This window comes from Carcharodon carcharias, chromosome 7, assembly GCF_017639515.1.
Source record: "Carcharodon carcharias isolate sCarCar2 chromosome 7, sCarCar2.pri, whole genome shotgun sequence".
NCBI lineage: Eukaryota > Metazoa > Chordata > Chondrichthyes > Lamniformes > Lamnidae > Carcharodon > Carcharodon carcharias.
The window spans coordinates 78,546,246-78,566,950 of NC_054473.1; the positions used below are offsets into that span (position 1 = coordinate 78,546,246).

Genomic DNA, 20,705 nt, shown 5'->3' on the forward strand with positions numbered 1-20,705 from the left:
TTTTTCGGACTGGGAGGTAATTTACAGTGGTGTTCCCCATGAATCAGTATTGGATCCACTACTCTTTGCAATTTTAATTATTTTCTTAGACTCAGAGTTAGGGAAGTTTGCAGTTCATTTGAAACTTGGCAAAGTTGTAGATAAATATGAGGAAAGTTATATGTTTCAGGGTAGCATAGACAGAATAGTGAAATAGAAAGAAGCATGGCGGATGGATTCAATGCATAGAACTATGAAGTGATGCATTTTGAGAGGGCTATTATTGAAAGACTATCTTATAAATGGTATGATTTCAAAAAGTGTGGATAGATGAACAGAGACTTTTGTGTCCATATACGCAGATCAAATTTGATAAGGTGGTTAAATTAGTATATGGATTCCTTGGATTTATGAATAGAGGCATAAAATTTAAAAACACTGAGATCATCCTAGAGCTTTATAAATCACTGGACAGGCCTTAGCTAGGCACCACACTTCAAGAAAGATATAAAGGCCTAAGAAATGGTACAGTGGAGGTTTATCAGTATGTTATCAAGGATGAGAGACTTCAATTATGAAAGTTAAGAGGTGGCCTATTAGACTTTTCAAGATGTAGAGTTTTTGATAGAGTAATTAAGAAAAAGATTATGCCCTCTGGTGTATAGGTCAATAATTAGAAGTCATAATTTCAAAGTCATTGGATAAAGATCTAGAGGGGAGATGAGGAGAACTTTCTCAATCAGAGAATTGTCAGACCTGGAAGGTTCTACTTGAAAGGTAAAGGAAGCTAATTCCATAAATAATATTAAAACTTTGCTGGACAAGTGCTCGAGAATGAGAGGCTTACAAAAAGTGGTAATTTGGGACTAAACATGAATTCCTTTCAAGGAGCCAGCAAAGGAACAATGGGCTGAATGATCTCCTGTTTTGTAAGTTTCTATGGCTGAGATTTTACAGAGCCCAAGGGACTGGAAAGGGAAGTGGGGGTGGTGGATGGGGGAGGGGGGAGTGGATCGGTTATGAAATCGGGTTGGAAAGCAGGAGGAGCCATGTCCATGGCCTTCCTGTCACTGATGGCATTTTACCAGTTGGAGTAGGTGCATGCAAACCCTGAGGCCACTTAAGGCCGCTTAAGGACTTCCTCTTGTCAATGCTGCTTTTTACCGTTGGTTGATGTGTACCTTGGCATATAGGAAGACTGTGCTCTCTGGGATGGGAAGGAGGGGTGCCTTCCAATTGAGCACCCTATGGTGTACAGAGGACCTTCCCCGCAAGCTGCAAGTGCTGCCTCTGCTAGAAGACACCCCTACCTTCCCTAACCCTTGGCGGGGCCTGCCTGATTGGCTGCAGTGAGCCTCGATCCCTCGATTACCTGCACTCTGGGCCTGCTTGATGGTTTCTGCTCTAGAGCTGCTGGGACCAATAAGCTGCCGGCCCTCTGGTTGGCTTGTAGCTCTTGGCAGTGGGACATCCTCTCTTAGAGGGGCAGAAGCTACAACTGCAGTTAATTATTTGCATGCTCAACGTAAAACCTGGTTGTGGCTTCCATGGCCAGCAAAAGCAAGGTTGTCCCTGACTTTCAAGCTGGTGAGCAGGGCCATTGCATCTCCTTAAAATTCTGACCAATGATTCTATGTTGTTGGCTATTGCAAGGCACCCAGCTTCTTAGTTGTTATGATGATGGACTAACAGTCCAGTAAGAATGACAATATCACCCCCATATTTCAAAAACACTAATAAACAGCATAAGCAAGAGATATTTTAATAAGCCACAGACTCATTAGTTCTTCAAATACAACATGCCAGACTTAATCATTCATTATCCATTGCTGTAGTTGCTTCAATAAATTTTATTCTTAGTTTACAGCTATTAAAATATTTAGTAAATGACACAGCTCTCTTTCACAGAGTTGAATGGGGAGAAATTGGTTGTGGTTTCTTTCAGGTGCATAGCTTATGCAATGCAGACAGCACATTTCCAAACTGGAAGAATTAAGATTCACTCTAAATTGGGCTTCAATTTCAATCTCCAGAGCCAGCTTGCCCATTTGAAGCTGAACAACTTGGGGCTGGCAGTGGCCCTCACATTAAGTCATAGGAATGGGAAGGAAGGACAGTGGGAGGCATGTTGATCAAATCCGTATCAGCCCTCAGGAATGTTGCATGTAGAGCCATCCAATCCACCCCTCATTCCTGTAGCTTTTCACAAAGCCATCGGGATTTGGTTTATTGGTTGTTTCATCTTTCTGTTTGTTCTTCTGTATTTCAGGCCCAGAAAAATGCCCATTTTTATTCTGGACCTCAATCTGGATAATAACGGGGTGCACTTCAGCACGACACTGGACAGATTTAAACCTGTTGTAGTGGCTCTCTTTGACAAAGCAATCACGGCCACACAGCATGTTCCTCATATAGAAAAGGTAAAACTGATAGATTGTTGTGCTTGACATGATTTGGAATCAAGGAATTTTATGCAAAACTTTACCTCAGAAAACTTAATGGGGTAATAGATTTGAGGACAGAGTAGATTGTATATAGTCTTTGGAAGCACAAAGCTTGAGGAGCTGGCTGTCCTTTCATATTCCAAACTATTTACCAACAATAGATTTTGTTTGTCATCTTGAACATCTCAGAACAAGGAGGAAAGGTAAGCCCTGAATAAAAACTGAAAAAATTTAGGAGAAAGGTTTTAAAGAATCTTTTGGAAGAAGACCCGAAGGTGAAGTGATTTTTGAAGAAAATTCAATTGAACAGCAAATTAGTGGCTCAAAAATTGGCTACTGATAGTGGAGCAGAATGGGCGGAGTGCAAGCATTAAATCCAGAGTCAAAACAACAGAGAGAAGATTTCCCAGATAGGGTAGAAAGAGTCTGGGGAACGATTTGATGATGAGGATAGTGAAATTGCTTTGTTAGGTCTCTGGGAGCTGGTGGAAATGGTAAAGGCCAGTGTTGGGATTTTGTGTGGGAAAGGACTCTGGATTAGTTGAAATTTGCAATAAATGGAGTGGAGAAGCTGATAAGGAGAGAATTTTTGAGAAATTATTTTAGGAGGAGAGGACTGCAAGGAGGAAAACTATTGAAAAAACATCTGGGCCCCCCAGTTCTCAATGATTTTTAAAATTTTATTGTAATATTTGTTTGACCTGCATGACATGTTCCAAATGTGGGCTGAAGGTCTGGAATGCAGTGCTCGGGCACCACAGCAGCCTTATGTGAAAGATCCTTAACTAAAATAAATATTGGGGCATTGACAAGCCTTAAATAGAATTACATAGAATGTTACAGCACAGAAACAGACCACTCAATCCAACAGGTCCATGCTCAACCCAATTCATATCACACCATCAGCAGTCTTCTCTTCCTTCCTTCATTCCTTCCTCGTGTATTTATCCTTTTTGTTTATCTTCACTTGCCCTTAATTTCCCTAGTGCAAGGTCTTTGTGCAGGCTGCTAGCGTACTATATGTTGGTCATGCACATGGGACGTGCCATGCAATTTGATTGCAGGATGCCTCAGGATACTGAGATCCATGACTAAAGCACAGTGGCACTTCAGGCATGTGTCTTGAAAATATAATGATGTTCAAAATATTATTGTAATTTATAGTAAAGGTAGGTTAATAGTGGGGTTTGAATTAGTTTCCCTGTTAAGTCAGTGTGTGTGTGGGTTTTAATTGAATTACCGACAACTGGTCTGGGTGCTTTGATGTACCAGAAGGGAAACTAGATTTGAAATGCTAACTATGTAGCCATGGCTAAAGTTTTAGAATGTGAGTTGTGGAGAAAATTTGCATTTTTAGATAAACCAGAGTCACTGGAGAGAATTTTTCCTATGGTGAGTAGGAGTGGGCGGGGGTGGGCATGAGCGGCAGTCGGCTGTACACCACCATTTTACGCAGGCAAACCAATTAAGGCCTGCCCAGCATAATGCGCAGCCAGTAGAGCTCAGTGCTACCTCTGCGGGTAGGGGGAGGAGGGAGAGTCGGGGCCTGTGCTCTTTCGCGTATGCTCGCAATTGAGCGCAGCAGTCTCCCTGAGGGAGATTGAATAGGCAATAAAAAACTTTAATAAATGATGTTAAAATTTATTTAAACATGTCCCCTAATGTGATGGTGTCACATGAGTTGGGACATGTTAGTAAAGGTGGGGAAATTATTTTATTGATTTTATAAAATCTTCAGGAAATCTCATCCCACCCGTGGATGAGGTTTCCTGAAAAATGCAAAGGCCACTTGGGCTTTTCAGCTGCCCGCCAACCTTAAGGTTGGATGGGCAACGTTCTTAACAAGTTTAATTACATTCTTAATGGCCTTAATATGCCATTGACATTTCGGCGGGCATGCAGCTGATTCCGGCCACGCAGCCACCAAACGAAATATTGAAATGACGCGCGATGACGTTGGGACACATCCGACGACATCGCACATCATTTTACGCATCGGCGTGTTGGGCCCGCCCCCGCATGCCGACCAGAAGATTCAGCCCATGAATTTCAAAGAGATGGTAAGGTGTTATACCTAGCCAACAGAGCCTAAGCCAAACAGTGTGTTTATTTTTCCCAATGATTACTGATAATATGAGTACTATGAAAGATTTATATTATGGAAAAAGTAAAGTTGCAAAGACATATTGGAACCATGGGATTTACATTAAAAAGGGAGAAACATGTATAAAGGAGATGAGGTTTCTTGTAAGGAAGAAGGCATTCTAAAATCCAACAAGTGTGAAAAGCCTCCAGCTGCTGTCTCTAGGAACCGAAGCTAAGAGAATTCATTTTAAGTATCACTGTCCAGGGCATTGTGTGCTTTGCCTGGGTCCGTTCAAATCTATGGCCAGAATATTGCCGTTGGTGTGTGCCGGTGGGCTCGACATGCCAACCCGCAAAATGATGCACGTGCATCCCGATGTCATCGCGTATCATTTAGATATTTCATTGAGCAGGCATGCGCCAGAGGCGGCTGTGCACCCGCCGAACAGTCAACGGCCTATTAAGGCCATTAAAAAACCAATTAAAGTTGTTAATAACGCTGCCCATCCAACCTTAAGTTGGCAGCAGGCAAAGAGCCCAAGCGGCCTTCATGTTTTTCAGGAAACCTCATCCATGGGCGGGTAGAGGTTTCCTGAAGGTTTAATAAAATAATTAAATAAATGTTGCTAAATGTACAAACATGTCACAGCTCACGTGACAATGTCACATGAGGAGACATGTTTAAATAATGTTTCCGTTCATTTATTCAAAAGTTTTATTATGAACTTAATCTCCCTGAGCCAGCTCCGTGCCTCAGGGAGATTGCTGCGCTCTTTCATGTGCATGCGCGAAAGAACATAGGCCCTGATTCTCCCTCCTCCCCCCACCCGTACAGGTACTGGCCACACGTTATGCTGGGTGGGCCAATTAAGGTGTAAAATGGCAGCGTGCAGCTGATCGCGGACCCAGCCTGCCTGACATAGGTAAGATGCTGCCCTATGTTGTTTTACTGTTGCCTTAACAGAGATGTAACTGGGAGCTAGATTAATTAAGGGATTTAGGAGTCACCATAGCAATAATTTGTAGACCTGTGTAAGCTTAAAATCATTTCTTTTATTAATAAATGTTTAATTTACTTTTGTAAAAAAAACTCTTAAAACTCGGTGGACTTATTACTACTGAATTCAAGGCACGCATCTCGAAGTAAAAATACAAATTGCAAAACAGTTATGGCAGCTGTTTCAAGTTTTCCTCTGGGATTTGAGCAGCTCAGCATTTACCATTTATTCCTTTACAATGTGTCATAACATATACCTCATTACATTATTGGTCACATAATCGCCTTTTTCTTTCCTAATGATTTTAAAAAATTTTATTTTTCAGTTTGTCCTGGAGGAGATGTTTCAAAGTGGAACACCACTGCTTGAGCCTGTATGGCATAACGAACCACCCGTACAAGAATTGCGCGATACAATAAAAAATGCTATTGAGAAAGCACTAATACCTCTGAAAAGCTATGCCAAGGAGTATGAGCAATTCATGGAACTCAACGACTTGGATATTGAAAAATATGTAAAGTCAGTAATGATATATCATCAGGATCTATTACAATTGATCTAATTTATTGATTAGGACTTACTTTGTGAGGGTATAATTGATTCCTACCCCTATTAGCAGGTAAATGCATCACACGGTGTTGTACTAAATAATATCTTGGATTTCATTCTTGGGGTGGGATTTTCCAACCCTGCCCGCCAATGGGATCATCCAGTCCCATCGAAAGTGAATGGACATTTGGCTGGGCCACCAAAACTCCCGTAGCAGGTCCCATCATGACCGGGCTGGAAAATCCCAGCCTTGGCTTCTGTGAAGTTGGCTGTGCTTGGTTTCAGCAGCAGTGAGGGTACTATAGTTAGCTACAGTCTGCCCAAGCAATGCAGAGAGAAAAGAGAGAAAAGATTTCTCTCTCTTGATTACGGTTCAACAATGACTGTTGGAAAGATTTGATTGTTATGAAACTGCTCATAAAAGGAATGTCAATTATTTAAATATGCTAATGAGGATGCTTGCCTCAAATTATAATAAACTTGGGGCTGGATTTAACATGGACCTAATCCTCTCCCCATTGACTAAAAAATTGGGAACATGGAGGCCGCTCTCCTCCCTAGACAGCTGCTGTGCTGCCATCAAATAGCTGATTGGCTATTAATTGAGTTGAGGTGGGACTTCCATTGCTCAGAGCCAGGTTACCCTACCTCAGAAAGCTGCCAACCATTAAGAGGCCAGCAGCTCTTGAGTACTGGCAGCGCCTCTGGGAGCGGTGGCCACAACCAGTACCGCTGTTTGAAGTTCAGAAACATGAAGACGCAGCAAACACTGGTGGAAGTTGTTTATAGGCCACAAACAGTAGAGGTAATGTAGGGCATGGTATAAATCAGGAAATTGGAGGTGCATGTAAGAAGGGTAACACAGTAATCATGGGGACTTTAATCTAACTGTAGATGAGGTAAACTCAATTAGCACTGATACCGTGGAGGACAAATTCCTAGAATGTATATGAGAGAGTCTTCTAGAATATATGTTGAGGAACCAACTAGAGAATGGACTTTTTTAGACCCAATATTGTGCAATGAGAAAGGGCTAATTAATAATCTCATTGTAAAGGAGCCTTTAGGGAAGAGTGACCATAATATGATAGAATTTTACATTTAGTTTGAAAATTATGTAGTTCAGTCCAAAACTAGGATCTTAAATCTAAACACAGGAAATTACGAAGGTATGAGGGGCTAGCTGGCTGCGATTGGGAAATTACATTAAAAGGTATGATGGTAGAGAGGCCAAAGCTATCATTTGAAGAAATAATATGTGGTTTACAGCAAATATACATTCCTTTGAGGCACAAAAACCCTACAGGAAAAGTGATCCAACTGAGGCTAACAAGAGAAGTTAAAGATTGTATTAGATCAAAGCAAGAGCCTTATAAAGTTGTCAAAAAGAGTAAGCCTGAGGAATGGGTGCATTTTAGAATTCAGCAAAGGAGGACCAAGAAACTGGTAAAGGGGAAATAAAATGTGAAAGTACACCAACAAAAAACATAAAAAAGGATTGTAAAATCTTCTATTGGTATGTATAAAAGGAAAAGATTAGCAAAGACAAATGTGGGCCTGTTACAGGCAAAGACAGGAGAATTATAATGAGGAATAAGGAAATGGCAGAGAAACTAAATACATATTTTGTGTCTTCCCGGAAGAAGACACAAAAAACCTCCCGGAAATACTAGAGAAATCAAGGGACCAGGAAGAATGAGGAACTGAAAGAAATTAGTGGGACTGGAAGTTGGTAAATCCCCAGACCTGATGATCTACATCCGAGAGTGGTGAAAGAGGTAGCTCTGGAGATATTTGATGCACTATGCTGGAATAATTCCTGCAGATTGTATATGTAACCCTGCTATTTAGAAAAGAGGGAGAGAAAAAACGGGAACTACAAACCTGTTAGCCTAACACCAGTAACAGGGAAATTGCTATTATAAAGGATGTGATAACTGATACTTAGAAAATAATGATGTGATTGGGCAGGGTCAACATAGATTTGTGAAAGGGAAATGGTGTTTGACAAACCTGTTGGAGTCTTTGAGGATGTAACTAGCAGAATAGATAAGGGGGAACCAGTGGATGTGGTCTATTTGAATATTCAGGAGATTTTCAAAAAGGTCCCACACAAGAGGTTGGTAAACAAAATTAGAGCACATTAGATAGGGACTAATATACTGGCACAGATTGAAAATTGCTTATTGGTTGGGAATTGAGAGAGTAAGTGGGTCATCCTCAGGTTGGCAGGCTGTAAATAGTGGGGTACTGCAAGGATCAGTGCTTGGACCCTAGCTTTTCGTAATCTTTTAAAATTTATTCATTCACAGGATGTGGGCTTCGCTGGCTGGGCCAGCATTTATTGCCCATCCCTAGTTACCCTTTAGAATGTGGTGGTGAGCTGCCTTTTTGAACCGCTGCAGTCCATGTTGTGTAGGTATCCCCAGAGAGTTCAAGGATTTTGACCCAGCGACAGTGAAGGAACGGTGATATATTTCCAAGTAAGGATTGTGAGTGACTTGAAGGGGAACTTGGAGGTGGTGGTGTTGCAATTTATCTGCTGCCCTTGTCCTTCTAGGTGGTAGTGGTTGTGGGTTTGGAAGGTGCTGTCGAAGGAGCCTTGGTGAATTCCTGCAGTGCATCTTGTAGATGGTACACACTGCTGCTACTGTGTGTCAGTGGTGGAGAGAGTGAATGTTTATGGATGCCAATCAAACAGACTGCTTTGTCCTGGACGGTGTCCAGCTTCTTCAGTATTGTAGGAGCTGCACTCATCCAGGCAAGTGGGGAGTATTCCACCACATCCCCGACTTGTGCCTTGTAGATGGTGGACAGGCTTTGAGGAGTCAGGAGGTGAGTTACTTGTTGCACGATTCCTAGCCTCTGACCTGCTCTTGTAGTCACAGTATTTATATGGCTAGTCCAGTTCAGTTTCTGGTCAATGGTAACCCCCAGGATGTTGATAGTTGGGGATTCAGTGATGGTAATGTTATCAAGGGGAGATGGTTGTATTCTCTCCTGTTGGAGATGGTCATTGCCTGGCACTTGTGTGGCGCGAATGTTATTTGCCACTTGTCAGCCCAAGCCTGGATATTGTCCAGGTCTTGCTGCATTTGGACATGGAGCATGGATGATGAAGAACATTGTGCAATCATCAGCAAACACCCCCACTTCTGACCTTATGTTTGAAGGAATGATTTTGTTGAGGGGACCAAATATAATATTTCCTAGTCTGCTGATGACATAAAACTAGGTGGAAATGTGAGTTATGAGGGGAATGCAAAGAGGCTTCAAGGGGATTTAGACAAGCTAAGTGAGTTGGCAAGAACATGACAGATGGAATATAATGTGAAAAAATGTGAAGTTATCCACTTTGGTAGGAAAAGCAGAAATTCAGAGTATTTCTTAAATGGTGAGAGATTGGGAAGTGTTGATGTCTGCTGAAAACTAACAGGCAGATGCAGCAAGCAATTAGGAATGCATATGGTATGTTGGCCTTTATTGTAAGAGGATTTGAGTGCAGGAGTAAAGATGTCTTGCTGCAATTGTATAGAGCCTTGGTGAGAGTTCACCTGGTGTATGTGTGCAATTTTGGTCTCCTTACTGAGGGAAGGATATACTTGCCATAGAGGGAGTGCAATGTAAGTTCACCAAATTGATTGCTCGATAGCGGGATTGCCCTATGAGGAGAGATTGAGGAGACTGGGCCTGCATTCTCTAGAGTTTAGAAAAATGAGAGGTATTCTCATTGAGTACGTGCAAGACAGAGATTGATAGATTTCTAGATATTTAACTAATTTTTTTGTTACTTTTTTCATGGGATGTGGGTGTTGCTGGCTAGGCCAGCATTTTTTCCTATCCTTAATTGTTCTTGAGAAGGTTGGGTGAGCCACCTTAAATCGCTGTAATCCATATTAAAGATGTCAAGGGATATGGAGATAGTGTGGAAAAATGTTGTTGAGGTAGAAGATCAGCCGTGATCTATTGAATGGTGGAGCAGGCTGGAGGGGCCAAATGGCCCACTTCTGCTCCTATTTCCTATGTTTCCTATGTAAGGCCAAGCGGAGGCATGCAGTGATGGACCAGCTCAGCAAATATGTCTGGGGTCTCGCTGGAACCAAGCTGGCAGGCCCTGGCTAGGGGCTGGAGGGCTGGGGTAGAAAAGCCTGGAGGTAGGGAAATCAGGGGTGTGTTTCACTTTTGGGGTGTCCTCTGTAGGGGCTGCCCATTGAGAAGGGACCTACTTTTTCCCGCTATCAGACTGTGCAGGGAAAGGTGCCAGTTGGTTGCTTGGTGTGGACTTCTCTTGTCACCAGTTTAATCCTGGTGGTGGTAGCAGGATGAAGCCCTTAAGTGGGCATTAATTTTCCACTTAAGGGGCTCAAAGTGGGCGGGTCACCTGACATCTCCCCTGCCACTGATAAAATTGTAGTAGGGTCAGATGTTGGCAGGTTGGTGGCGATATAGTGGCCACTGCATTTAACATGCAATCCTGCCTTCCAACCTGCTGGTGGCGAAGCGCTAAATCCATCCCTTGGATTTAGATTTAAGGGCTGCAGTCTGGGCAGCTGAATCCAGTGTCTTTCCAACACTGATTGAGAGACAGGAGGAGCAGGAGGAGCATTTCACAGGCAGATATGCTTCTATTACCAGCTTTGGCAAACCCACCCCACCCCACTCCATCATGACCTGAGATCTACCTGATTCACAGTCTCACTCCCAATCTGCGAACTCATCAATCCTGGTGATTTCTTTCCAACTCATCATCTTCTAGGGCTCTCAATCTCTTCAGTCACTTTGTGATCTTTTATTGACCCAGGTTCTCCTACCAACGTGTGATCTCCTCGCCAATGATAACCCCGATTAACTATTTCCCTCAATCTGTGATATAACTGATCTATCCTGAACCGACAATCTCTCCCCAACCCACAATCCCTGCTGACTATGATTGCCCCTGACCTGCAATCTTCCCTGACCCACAATATACTCCCCCTACAAACTACAATATCCTTTGCTTGCATTCTGTCCTCAATCTACAATCTTCCCTGACCTATGATCTCTCCCAACCCATTAACACACTCGTTCCGTGATATGCCCTGAACTCTCCCCAATCCACGAACTCCCATGTGCCTCCCCGATCCACAATCTCTTCAACACCCCACTAATAATCTTTCCAGTCTGCTATTTCTTCAAATGCCTCTCCTGCAATCTCCCTTTCAACCTGCAACCTCTTCAACTCCAGCAACATCTGCCCGAACTGAAATCCCCATTGCAATTTCACTGATCCACAATCTCCTTCTCAATCTCTTCAAAGTTCTTTGTGATCTTCCTAACTCGCAATGTCTCTGACCAGCGATCTCTTCTACCCCACCACAATTTCCAATATCCATGATTTATTCAACCCCACCCCTTCAACCTTCTCCTCTACAACCTTCCACCCAACCCATCTTCAATCCCTCCACAATCTCACCAAATCATAATCTCTTCAACCACTCCCTGCAACTTTCTCAACCATGATCTCTTCAATTACATCATGCTCTCCCAACCCACAATTTATTCAAATGATCTGCAGTTCCCCTGGCCCATGACCTCCCCGCAATCTCTTCAAACCACCCTATAACCTCTTCAATCCGCAATATCTTCAAGCTCTTGTGATCACTTTGGCATGTGATTTCTTCATACCCCCATGACCTCAACATGTATTCACTTCAATCCCACTGTGATCTCCCTGAGCTCTTGACCCACAACTCTTCAACTTTTCCACAATCTCCCCCAACTAGTGATTTCCCTGGTCTATGATTTCCCCAACATCCCCCCAGGAAATCTCTTTCCTTTCTATTGTTTGGCTGCATCTCCTCAGTGTAAGCCATCCCACCCGTGAGCCAAGTGGCCTCTCAGGAAAACTGCAAAGAGACCCTGATCTCCATGATATCTGCATCGCTGGGTGTTTTGTCTGCTATAATCTCATCCTGCACTCCCCCCACCTCCCCATAAATATCAGTGCCTAGTAATACCTACATGCAGAAAGAATTACAAGTGGTGAGAAGCAGGCTTAATCCACAACTCTGCTGCATTTTTAATCTGTGCTACAGTGTTATGGGGAGGTACCATGTAGAGGCCTGATGCTTCGCCTTTCAAAGCAGCATTAGTAGAGGCTGACAAAGAGATTCTTTATCCCACTTTTTTCACTCGCAATTTGTGAAGCAAATTACAAAGAGAAATTATATTAGTGTAAGTGAAGATTTTTATTTCATTTTTGATCTTTAATTTTTAACTCATTATGAAGTTACTTTGCCTCCTGTTGAAGTTAATGTCAGAGAGCAAATCTAACTATGGATCATGAAAGCTTATCGGGGGTTGGCATGAATGTGAAGTTGAGGTTAAAATTAGATCAGCCATGATCTTACTGAATGGTAGAGCAGGCTCGAGGGGCTGAGTGGCCTATTCCTAATCATATGTTCATTTGCATCTTCCAAAGTTCCAGTGACACTTGCACCCCTGAAATTGAGCTGAAAATTACACTTATTTTGTAACATACCTTCTGTGGGGAGTTTTTAATGTGTATTCCATTAACTGAGTGTATTGCATCGTAATTGCTCTCCTTTAGTTACAGAGCTCTGTGATATGCAATTAAATAGCCCTAAAGTACAAAAAAATTGAACAATCCATAATTGAGGGATATAGTTTGATGTGCTGAATGGTCTTTCTCATTCTAGACTTTTTAAGAAATTGTCTAGGCACCCAACACCTTCCTATGATTGAAATGTACAATGCATTGGAGCACCAACATACTATGCTACTAGTTTCTGTCTGTCCATTGTGTTCTACACCAACTGTAGGTTCGAACTCAAGCCTCACACTTGAATTTCTTGAGCTACTTACTGAGGCAGAGTAGTTGAAGGTGTCTCCTGTTCCTCAAATTTTGTTTTTATCCTTAGAGTAGCTCTCATGGGTTGATTGCAACCAAGGCTGAAGAGTCCCACCTACCCTTTATGAGGAGGAAAGTCCCCCATACCCATCTGATTCTAGTGCTTCCACTAGATACCAACCCAGTATTCAGAGCCACCGCTCCACTCACTAAGACTGTTTGGAGCGGCGCCCAAACTCAATCCTTATGATGCAGAGGTGGGAATATTCTCACTGATCCCTGAGCCAAACTCTAAATACAAGCCTGCCACTGGATGTCAGTGCAGTATTTGGAGATCATATTCTTGTCTTCACTCACTGCAGCTGTCTGAAGTGGGGACTCAAACCTACTACCTGCTAATTTAGATTTGGGAATGATACTGCATTGCCAAAGACTGCTGCATAAACAAAATTAAGGGCTCACATACAGGTTGGGTAGATCCACAATATGTGCTTTGATTTATAAGAGCATCTCAGGTTGCAGAGGTTAAATTTCTAATATCTGTACTTCTTAATTGTTTGTTCTACAAACTGTAGAGCCTTCAGCAGTCTGGAACCTACAGTTCAGGAGGTGAAATTGGAAGTGGAACGGCATTTGAAGAAGAAAAATCAGATAGAGAAAGCGATTCCTGGCACGATCACCATTGGACCTTTTGTTATAAGTGTGGAATCATTGCGGACCAACCTTTCCAAAAAATGCAATAACTTGGCGCAAGCTATATTGAAAATGTTTGCCAAAAAACTTCAGACACAAGTGGAAGAGGTAATTAAAAAAAAAAATCAGACTTTAATTAGCTGTGGTACTCAACAACTGTTATCACTTAATTCCAGATTGCCCATTAGTCTGGTTTAGTCTGAACCAGCTGTGTTCTAAATCTATATGATGTGCATATGAATTAATTCCCGGATGTTCTGTTGTTCCTTTGCTTTTAAATGAATAAATGATTGGCCATGATTCCATACTGTGTCAATAGATTTGCATGAGTTGTACATAGAATAATCAAGTTTGTTATAGGCTGAAATCAAAATAAGGGATATGAGTGGTTTATACTGTATATAGAACAGACACATGGGAGTGGACTACTGGAGAAATGTAATCAGGGTTTGCATGATTTAGATGTAAAATAAGGTAACTCAAACTGTGTTATGGGCTCTACTTTGAGGAGGGTTTTGGATAGTTCACATATGGAAAAATGAATGTCGAAGGATATTAAAATGACTAGAACCAAGTAATAGAGGAGAAGGAATCTCCAGTGGGTGTATTTGAGATCCCACAGAACTATTCAAAGAAAAACAGGGGAGTTGTCCTGGTCAATATTTATCCCGCAAAAAAATCACAAAAAACAGACTTATTGCTGTTTGAGAGACCTTGCTTTCTACAAAATTTGCCTACTCTTTAAAAGCACTTAATTGACTGTGAAATGCTTTGGGATATCCTAAGGAAATGAAAGGGTCTATATAAATGCAAGTTATTTCTTTATTTCTCCCAATCAATGCCTAAAATCTATTCAGAACAGCCTTAGTCTAGAAGTGAGATGTTTTTCCGTTGGGGAAGCAAAATTGGAATCGAGGCAACTTGCAGATCCCTTATGCATTCTCTTACTGCTTCTGGTGGAGGCCTGATGACAGATTGCCTTGCTGTCAGTTAATATACAGAAGATGTTAAGAAAGCAGGAAAATTGGAAGGGTAATCATTAAAAGATTATTTGATTTTTGTGTAATGATTCAATGTAATTTCTATCCTTTAGATCAATGATGATTTCAAAACGATCAATAGAAAATTATTTGAAAAGCCTAATACTATTGAAGAGTTGACAGACCACCGGGAATGGATGAAGAAAATTCCTGAAATGCTGAAAACAAATGAGGTATGAATATATATAAACATGGAACAAGAAAAGACCATTTAGTCCATCAAGCCCCTTTCTTACAATCATGGATTATGCTCCACCCATTTAATCTCCTGAGAGAAACTTCAACATCATTATTTCTTGATCCAAACAGCTATTGAGTAAAACCACAGACTACTGACCCACAATTGCATCTACTATTCATTGTGGATTGGCTAACCACAGCCCCCAACCACAGAAAGCTAATGTAGTTTGGTTTAAAAACAAAAATATGCTAGAAAACTCAGCAGGTCTGGCAGCATCTGTGGAGAGAGAAACAGAGTTAATGTTTCGAGTCCATGTAACTTCTTCAGAGCTAAGGAGAAGTAGAAATGTGATGGATTTTATACTGTTTAAGAGGGGGTGGAGCATTGTAGAAGGTCAGGGATAGGTGGGAGCTAAGGAAAGATTCACAAAGATGTCATGGACACAAGACTAAGGGAGTGTTAACAGTAGTGGTAAAGACTAAAGAGGGTACTAATAATGGCATAAAGGTAAGATCAGGGGCATATAACATTACACCAGCATAGGAGCGAATGACAAAGAGGGGTGAGAGAGAAGGAAAATCCATGGCAGGAATCAGGTTCTTCAAAGTTGGCGAAGTTTTTTTCTCCCTGAGTTTGTTGGCTTGAACTTGTCTAATGCCTGGAGTCCTTGTTCTGTAGTTCTTGAACTGGTGTCCATACATCCAACATGCTTGGGCAGCACAGTCATATGGTGGACACTCTAGAAAAGGATATAAAGTAATCATCTAAATATTTGGTTAAGTCGGCAACTTGATGGGGCTATTCTATTCTACCTTAGAGGCACTGGCCAGACTTGCACAATGGAATATAAATAGGCTAGATATTTTGCAGCTTATGAGGCATTCAAAAATATATTCTCTTAAATGTTATCAAAAGAAATAGTATCATAGAGTTTGTAGCACGGAAAGTAGCCCTTCAGCCCATCGTGTTCGCGCCGGTCATCAAGCCCCTATCTACTCTAATCCAATTTTCCAGCACTTGGCCCGTAGCCTTGTATGCTATGGCGTTTCACCCCTCACCTTGGATTCACCCTTATTTCACCTCTTTCCTTGGATTCACCTAGTTCTGTTGAAGGGTCATGAGGACTCGAAACATCAACTCTTTTCTTCTCTGCCGATGCTGCCAGACCTGCTGAGTTTTTCCAGGTAATTCTGTTTTTGTTTTGTATGGCATTTCAAATGTTCATCTAAATACTTCTTAAATGCTGTGAGCGTTCCTGCCTCTACCACCCTTTCAGGCAGTGAGTTCCTGATACCCCCTACCCTCTGGGTGAAAAGAAATTCCTCAAATCCCCTATAAACCCCCTGTCCCTTACCTTAAATCTATGCCCCCTTGTTATTGACTCCTCCATTAAAGGGAAAAGTTTCTTATCTACCCTATCTATGCCCCTCAAAATTTTGTACACCTCTATCAGGTCCCTCCTCAGCCTTCTCCGCTCCAAGGAAAACAACCCTAGCCTATCCAATCTCTCTTCATAACTGAAGCACTTCAGCCCAGGCAACATCCTGGTGAATCTTCTCTGCACCCTCTCTAGTGCAATCAAATCTTTCCATGAAAACTACCTTAACTGTACTAAAGTTTGTCTCAACCTATTAGTTTATTCATCAGGGAGTATATTTTAACAAGTTAGTGATTCCAGAGAAAACTTTCAAATTATATTTTGGCAAATCTAGCACATCCAACTTGCAGATTATTGGCCATTACGGCCATGGATGATTTTCAAATGTTTGGTGAAGTTGCCTAAAACGAGCATCAAGCCCATTTGCATGTTTCAAAGAGAGGCCTAAAGCCTTTTTGAGGATCCCTCATTGTGCTACCCTGAGCGGAGCTGAAGCTGTTGCCAGTCCTGCTTCTCTCAGGATTTACTGGTGTAAATGTGTCAGTGATCACCACCAAACATGTAAGCAACATGTATTTCAAATTTGAATATGTAGCCAGGACGAACAAGAATGCGCTGTCACCCTGTTAGTGGCCAAAGAGGTACAATTTTTAAAATTTATTTTTGTTTTCCCACGTATGACTACACGATTTCAAAGTAAAACAAAGCTTCTTGCAATCTCATGACAGCTCTGATATCTTGGGATTTTTATTAATCCTTCTGTGCATACGCACCCATTTCAGAACTCTGAATACGTACTCAATCAATTGTACCCATGCATCTGCCTAAACTTCGGAGAGTCAACTGTGGAGAAAACCAGAAGTGGGGCTTGCTCAAAGCACTTTGCTCTGCTGAACCTGGAGCCTGAAACTGCCCTGGATATGGGGCTAGCTTTGACAATTTTATAGAGCCTGACTATGATAAATCATTGTGAATGGTAGCACCATCACTTAAGCCTTGGTCAACCTGTAGCAATATGAAACTACCACTGCATAAGGATACAAAATAATTCTCTCATCACAAGTCATGTACATTGTCCCATGGTATCTAAGCACTGATGTGTAGTTCACGACCTGCAAAATCTAATTCTGTGTTTGAGTCACCTTCTTCTTAGGCAGTCCCCCGGGATCAAAGATAACTTTCTTCCATTCTGGGGTTGTGGGTCCTGAGGTGAATAAAAAGTCCAGTGCTGGATCTGCACACTCTTCCATAGATGGGGCAGGTAGTATTTGATGAAGCCAATGGGTGGGAAGCTTGAATTTTGGTATGCTGCTGCTTCTGCTATTTGCGCTTGGCCTCCACCTGGGTCTGCTGAAGATACTCAATAGTTGGCACCTTCGGGAATGCTTCTTTTCCAGTTTGAGCAGTCTTGAGCAAGAGATTCCCATAGATTGATGGGGATGTTGCATTTTTTTCAGGAAGGCTTTGAGGACGTCCTTGAAATGTTTCCTCTGCCCCCCTGGTAACCGCTTGCTGTGGCGAAGCTCAAAGTAAAGAGCGGGAGAGATAAGGGCTCAGAGTTTCCTGAAAACTTGCATTGAAGCAATAAAGATCAAGGAAACTTGTGCATAAGCGAGTTACGCATATTTTTTAATGCTACACCCAAATTTCCTTGAACGTTTATGTCAACTTCACAAAACCTCCATAAAAACTTCTACCGATCAGTAACTGTCTTCAAGCAAAAAATGCAGGTCACATGACTTTCCTAAATACACTCCAGGAGCAGGTTGTAAATTGATGGCTAAAATTTTAGGTGCAACAGTGCCCAAAGTATTTTTTTTTTCGGGGGGTGGCATTTCCTCTGCATTTTGCAAAGCAAATGCTCAGCATAAGAGATGAAGAAAACTTGGTTGAAAATGTTATGCACATCATTATGCTATGCCTGAATTTCCATAAGACTATGAGTCCAGCAGTGAGTCTGAGGATGAGCTTGCACAGGGAAATGCTGAGGGGGTAGACGCTGACCTGGGCATACTCCAGGGAGGCAGGGACACGCGGCAGGCTTAAATCCAATGAACCTTCAGCTAGCACACCACAGATGGACCACCAGGACAAGCCTGGGCTGTAGGCTCAATACCCGAGTGCAAAATCTGCCAGGTTAGGAACAGTCACTAAGGGCCTTGTTAATAAAGCTAAATCTCCAACCAAGCACTCATTACAGTTTTGGAAACCATGCACATGCAGAAGAAAAGAGGCACCCTCAGCCATGGTGACATATCTGAATTTATTCTGTCAAGCAAAACAACTTATTCCAAAAAAAGAGATTAGTGTTACCAAACAAAACAAATTATAAGGACCTCATCTCGGGCCAACACAAAAGCACCAGTAAAAAACCCGTAGTGTACCTCAGGTGCCTTATGTTTGTTTTCGGGTGCTATGTCTTGGTGCTGCCCCATTGCTCGGAGTGGATTCTGAAACAGCCTGCTGACTCTGCTGTCCTCGATGATCTTGGCGGTCGTCCTCTGGCCCGTGGAGTCAGTGCTGGCCCTGCCTGGAGGAAGCTGCCAGTTCCACAGCTGGCATCTCCCCAGTTGTCGCAGCCTTACTGGATGCTATGGTCACTGGGAGAGGGGCGTAGGAGCTGCTGCCCTCATCGGGAGCACCCTGAGAGGTGCCTGCAGAGACGCCAGGCAGCTGCTTCAGACCTCCCTGCTCATCGTGGATGGATGGGCACTGAGCTGGGAAAGTTGATGCCCAAACCATCTCCCACACTGGCACTGACCAGCTGAGGTCAATGCCAACGTGAGGACTTGCTGGTCAGAGCACATCCCCAGGAAACCCTGATCGGTCTCCTGGAGGAGGTTCTCCACGAGAGTCGCCACTCTCTATGGATGACACATGGCGCTCGGACATGTGGCTCATTGCTTTGGCAGTTGTCTGTGTAGACTCCACCACCACGGAGACCAAGCCAAGCATAGCCTCATGTAGCTCCCCCGATGCTCATGCACACCCAGCCGCATTTCCTACCCCTGCGTCATGGATGACTCCAGAGACACAGGGATGGTATACTAAAAGGGTCAACAAACAAGGGTTTATGGATTGAGCTTAGAAATAAAAAAAGGGGCAGTCACACTACTGGCAGTATACTACAGACCCCCAGATGGTGAAGAACAAATATGTAGGCAAATTTCTGCTTGTAAGAACAAGAGGGCAATAATAGTAGGAGACTTCAACTATCCTAATATCAACTGGGATTCAAACAATATAAGGGGCACTGAAGGAGAAAAATTCACGTCCAGGAAAATTTTCAACCAATTAGTGACAAACCTAACAAGAGGAGATGCAATTCTAGACCTAGTCTTGGGGAACGAAGAAGGGCAAGTGGGTGAAGTGAAAGTTGGTGACCATATTGGGGACAGTGATCACAATTCAGTTAAATTTAGCATTACCATGGAAAAGGACAGAGATCAGGGCAGGAGTAAAAGTCTTGAACTGGGAGAAGGTAAATTTTGCAGAAATGAGAAGGGACTTGGCTGAGATGGACTGGACAGCACTGCTGGAGGATAAAACAGTGGAAAACCAGTGGGAAGCACTAAAAAGCAAGATCCTAATTGTACAAAGTAGACATGTCCCCCTATAAAAATAAAAGTGGTATTGCCAAATCTAGACCGCCCTGGTTGTCTAGAGGAATACAGGGGAAGATCAAACAGAAAAAGAAAGTGTACAATAGGCACAAAGAACCAAGCACTGCAGATAGCCTAGACGGATATAGGAGCTGCAGGGACAAAGTAAAAAAGGAAATAAGGAAATCAAAGAGAGGGCATGAAAAAAGATTATCAAGTAGTTAAAAATAACCCAAAGATGTTTTACCAATACATTAATGCTAAAAGGTTAAAGTTAAGGAAAAAGTGGGACCTATCAGATGAAGATGGAAACTTGTGTGTAGATGCAGAGGCTGTGAGAAGGGTTTTGAATGAATATTTTGTCTCCATGTTTACAAAGGAAAGGGAGGATATAGATATAGTAGGCCAGGAGGAACACTGAGAGATATTGGATGGGATAGTCATAAAGAGAGAGGAAGTACTCAAAGAGTTGAAATCCCTGAAAGTTGATAAGTCAGCAGGGCCAGATGGATTGTTTCCGAGGCTGCTAAAGGAAGTCAGGGAGGAGATAGAAGATGCTCTGAGGATGATTTTCCAATCTTCACTAGATACAGGGGAGGTACCGGAGGACTGGAGAAATGCAAACGTAGTTCCAGTGTTTAAAAAGGGATCAAAGGAAATACCAAACAATTATAGGCCAGTTAGTCTTACATCAGTGGTGAGCAAATTAGTAGAATCATTCCTAAGAGATAGGATTAATGTGGAAAGGCAAGAACTAGTCAGAGATGGTCAGCATGGATTTGTTAAAGTAAGGTCTTGCCTCACAAATTTGATTGAATTCTTTGAGGAAGTGACAAGAAGGGTTGATGAAGATAGTGCAGTGGATGTTGTGTACATGGATTTTAGCAAGGCATTTGACAAGGTCCC

At 42.4% G+C, this 20,705-nt stretch overlaps 1 protein-coding gene across 1 annotated transcript in view; it reads left to right on the plus strand.

The window, feature by feature from the left end:
• The window catches only part of dnah1 (dynein, axonemal, heavy chain 1), a 524,711-nt gene that overhangs the window by 79,039 nt on the left and 424,967 nt on the right, over positions 1 to 20,705 (plus strand). The window contains exons 11-14 of the mRNA XM_041191637.1: positions 2,249 to 2,399; positions 5,832 to 6,025; positions 13,481 to 13,706; positions 14,692 to 14,811. Coding sequence (XP_041047571.1) covers positions 2,249 to 2,399; positions 5,832 to 6,025; positions 13,481 to 13,706; positions 14,692 to 14,811 — 691 coding nt within the window. The remainder of the gene's footprint in view (positions 1 to 2,248; positions 2,400 to 5,831; positions 6,026 to 13,480; positions 13,707 to 14,691; positions 14,812 to 20,705) is intronic.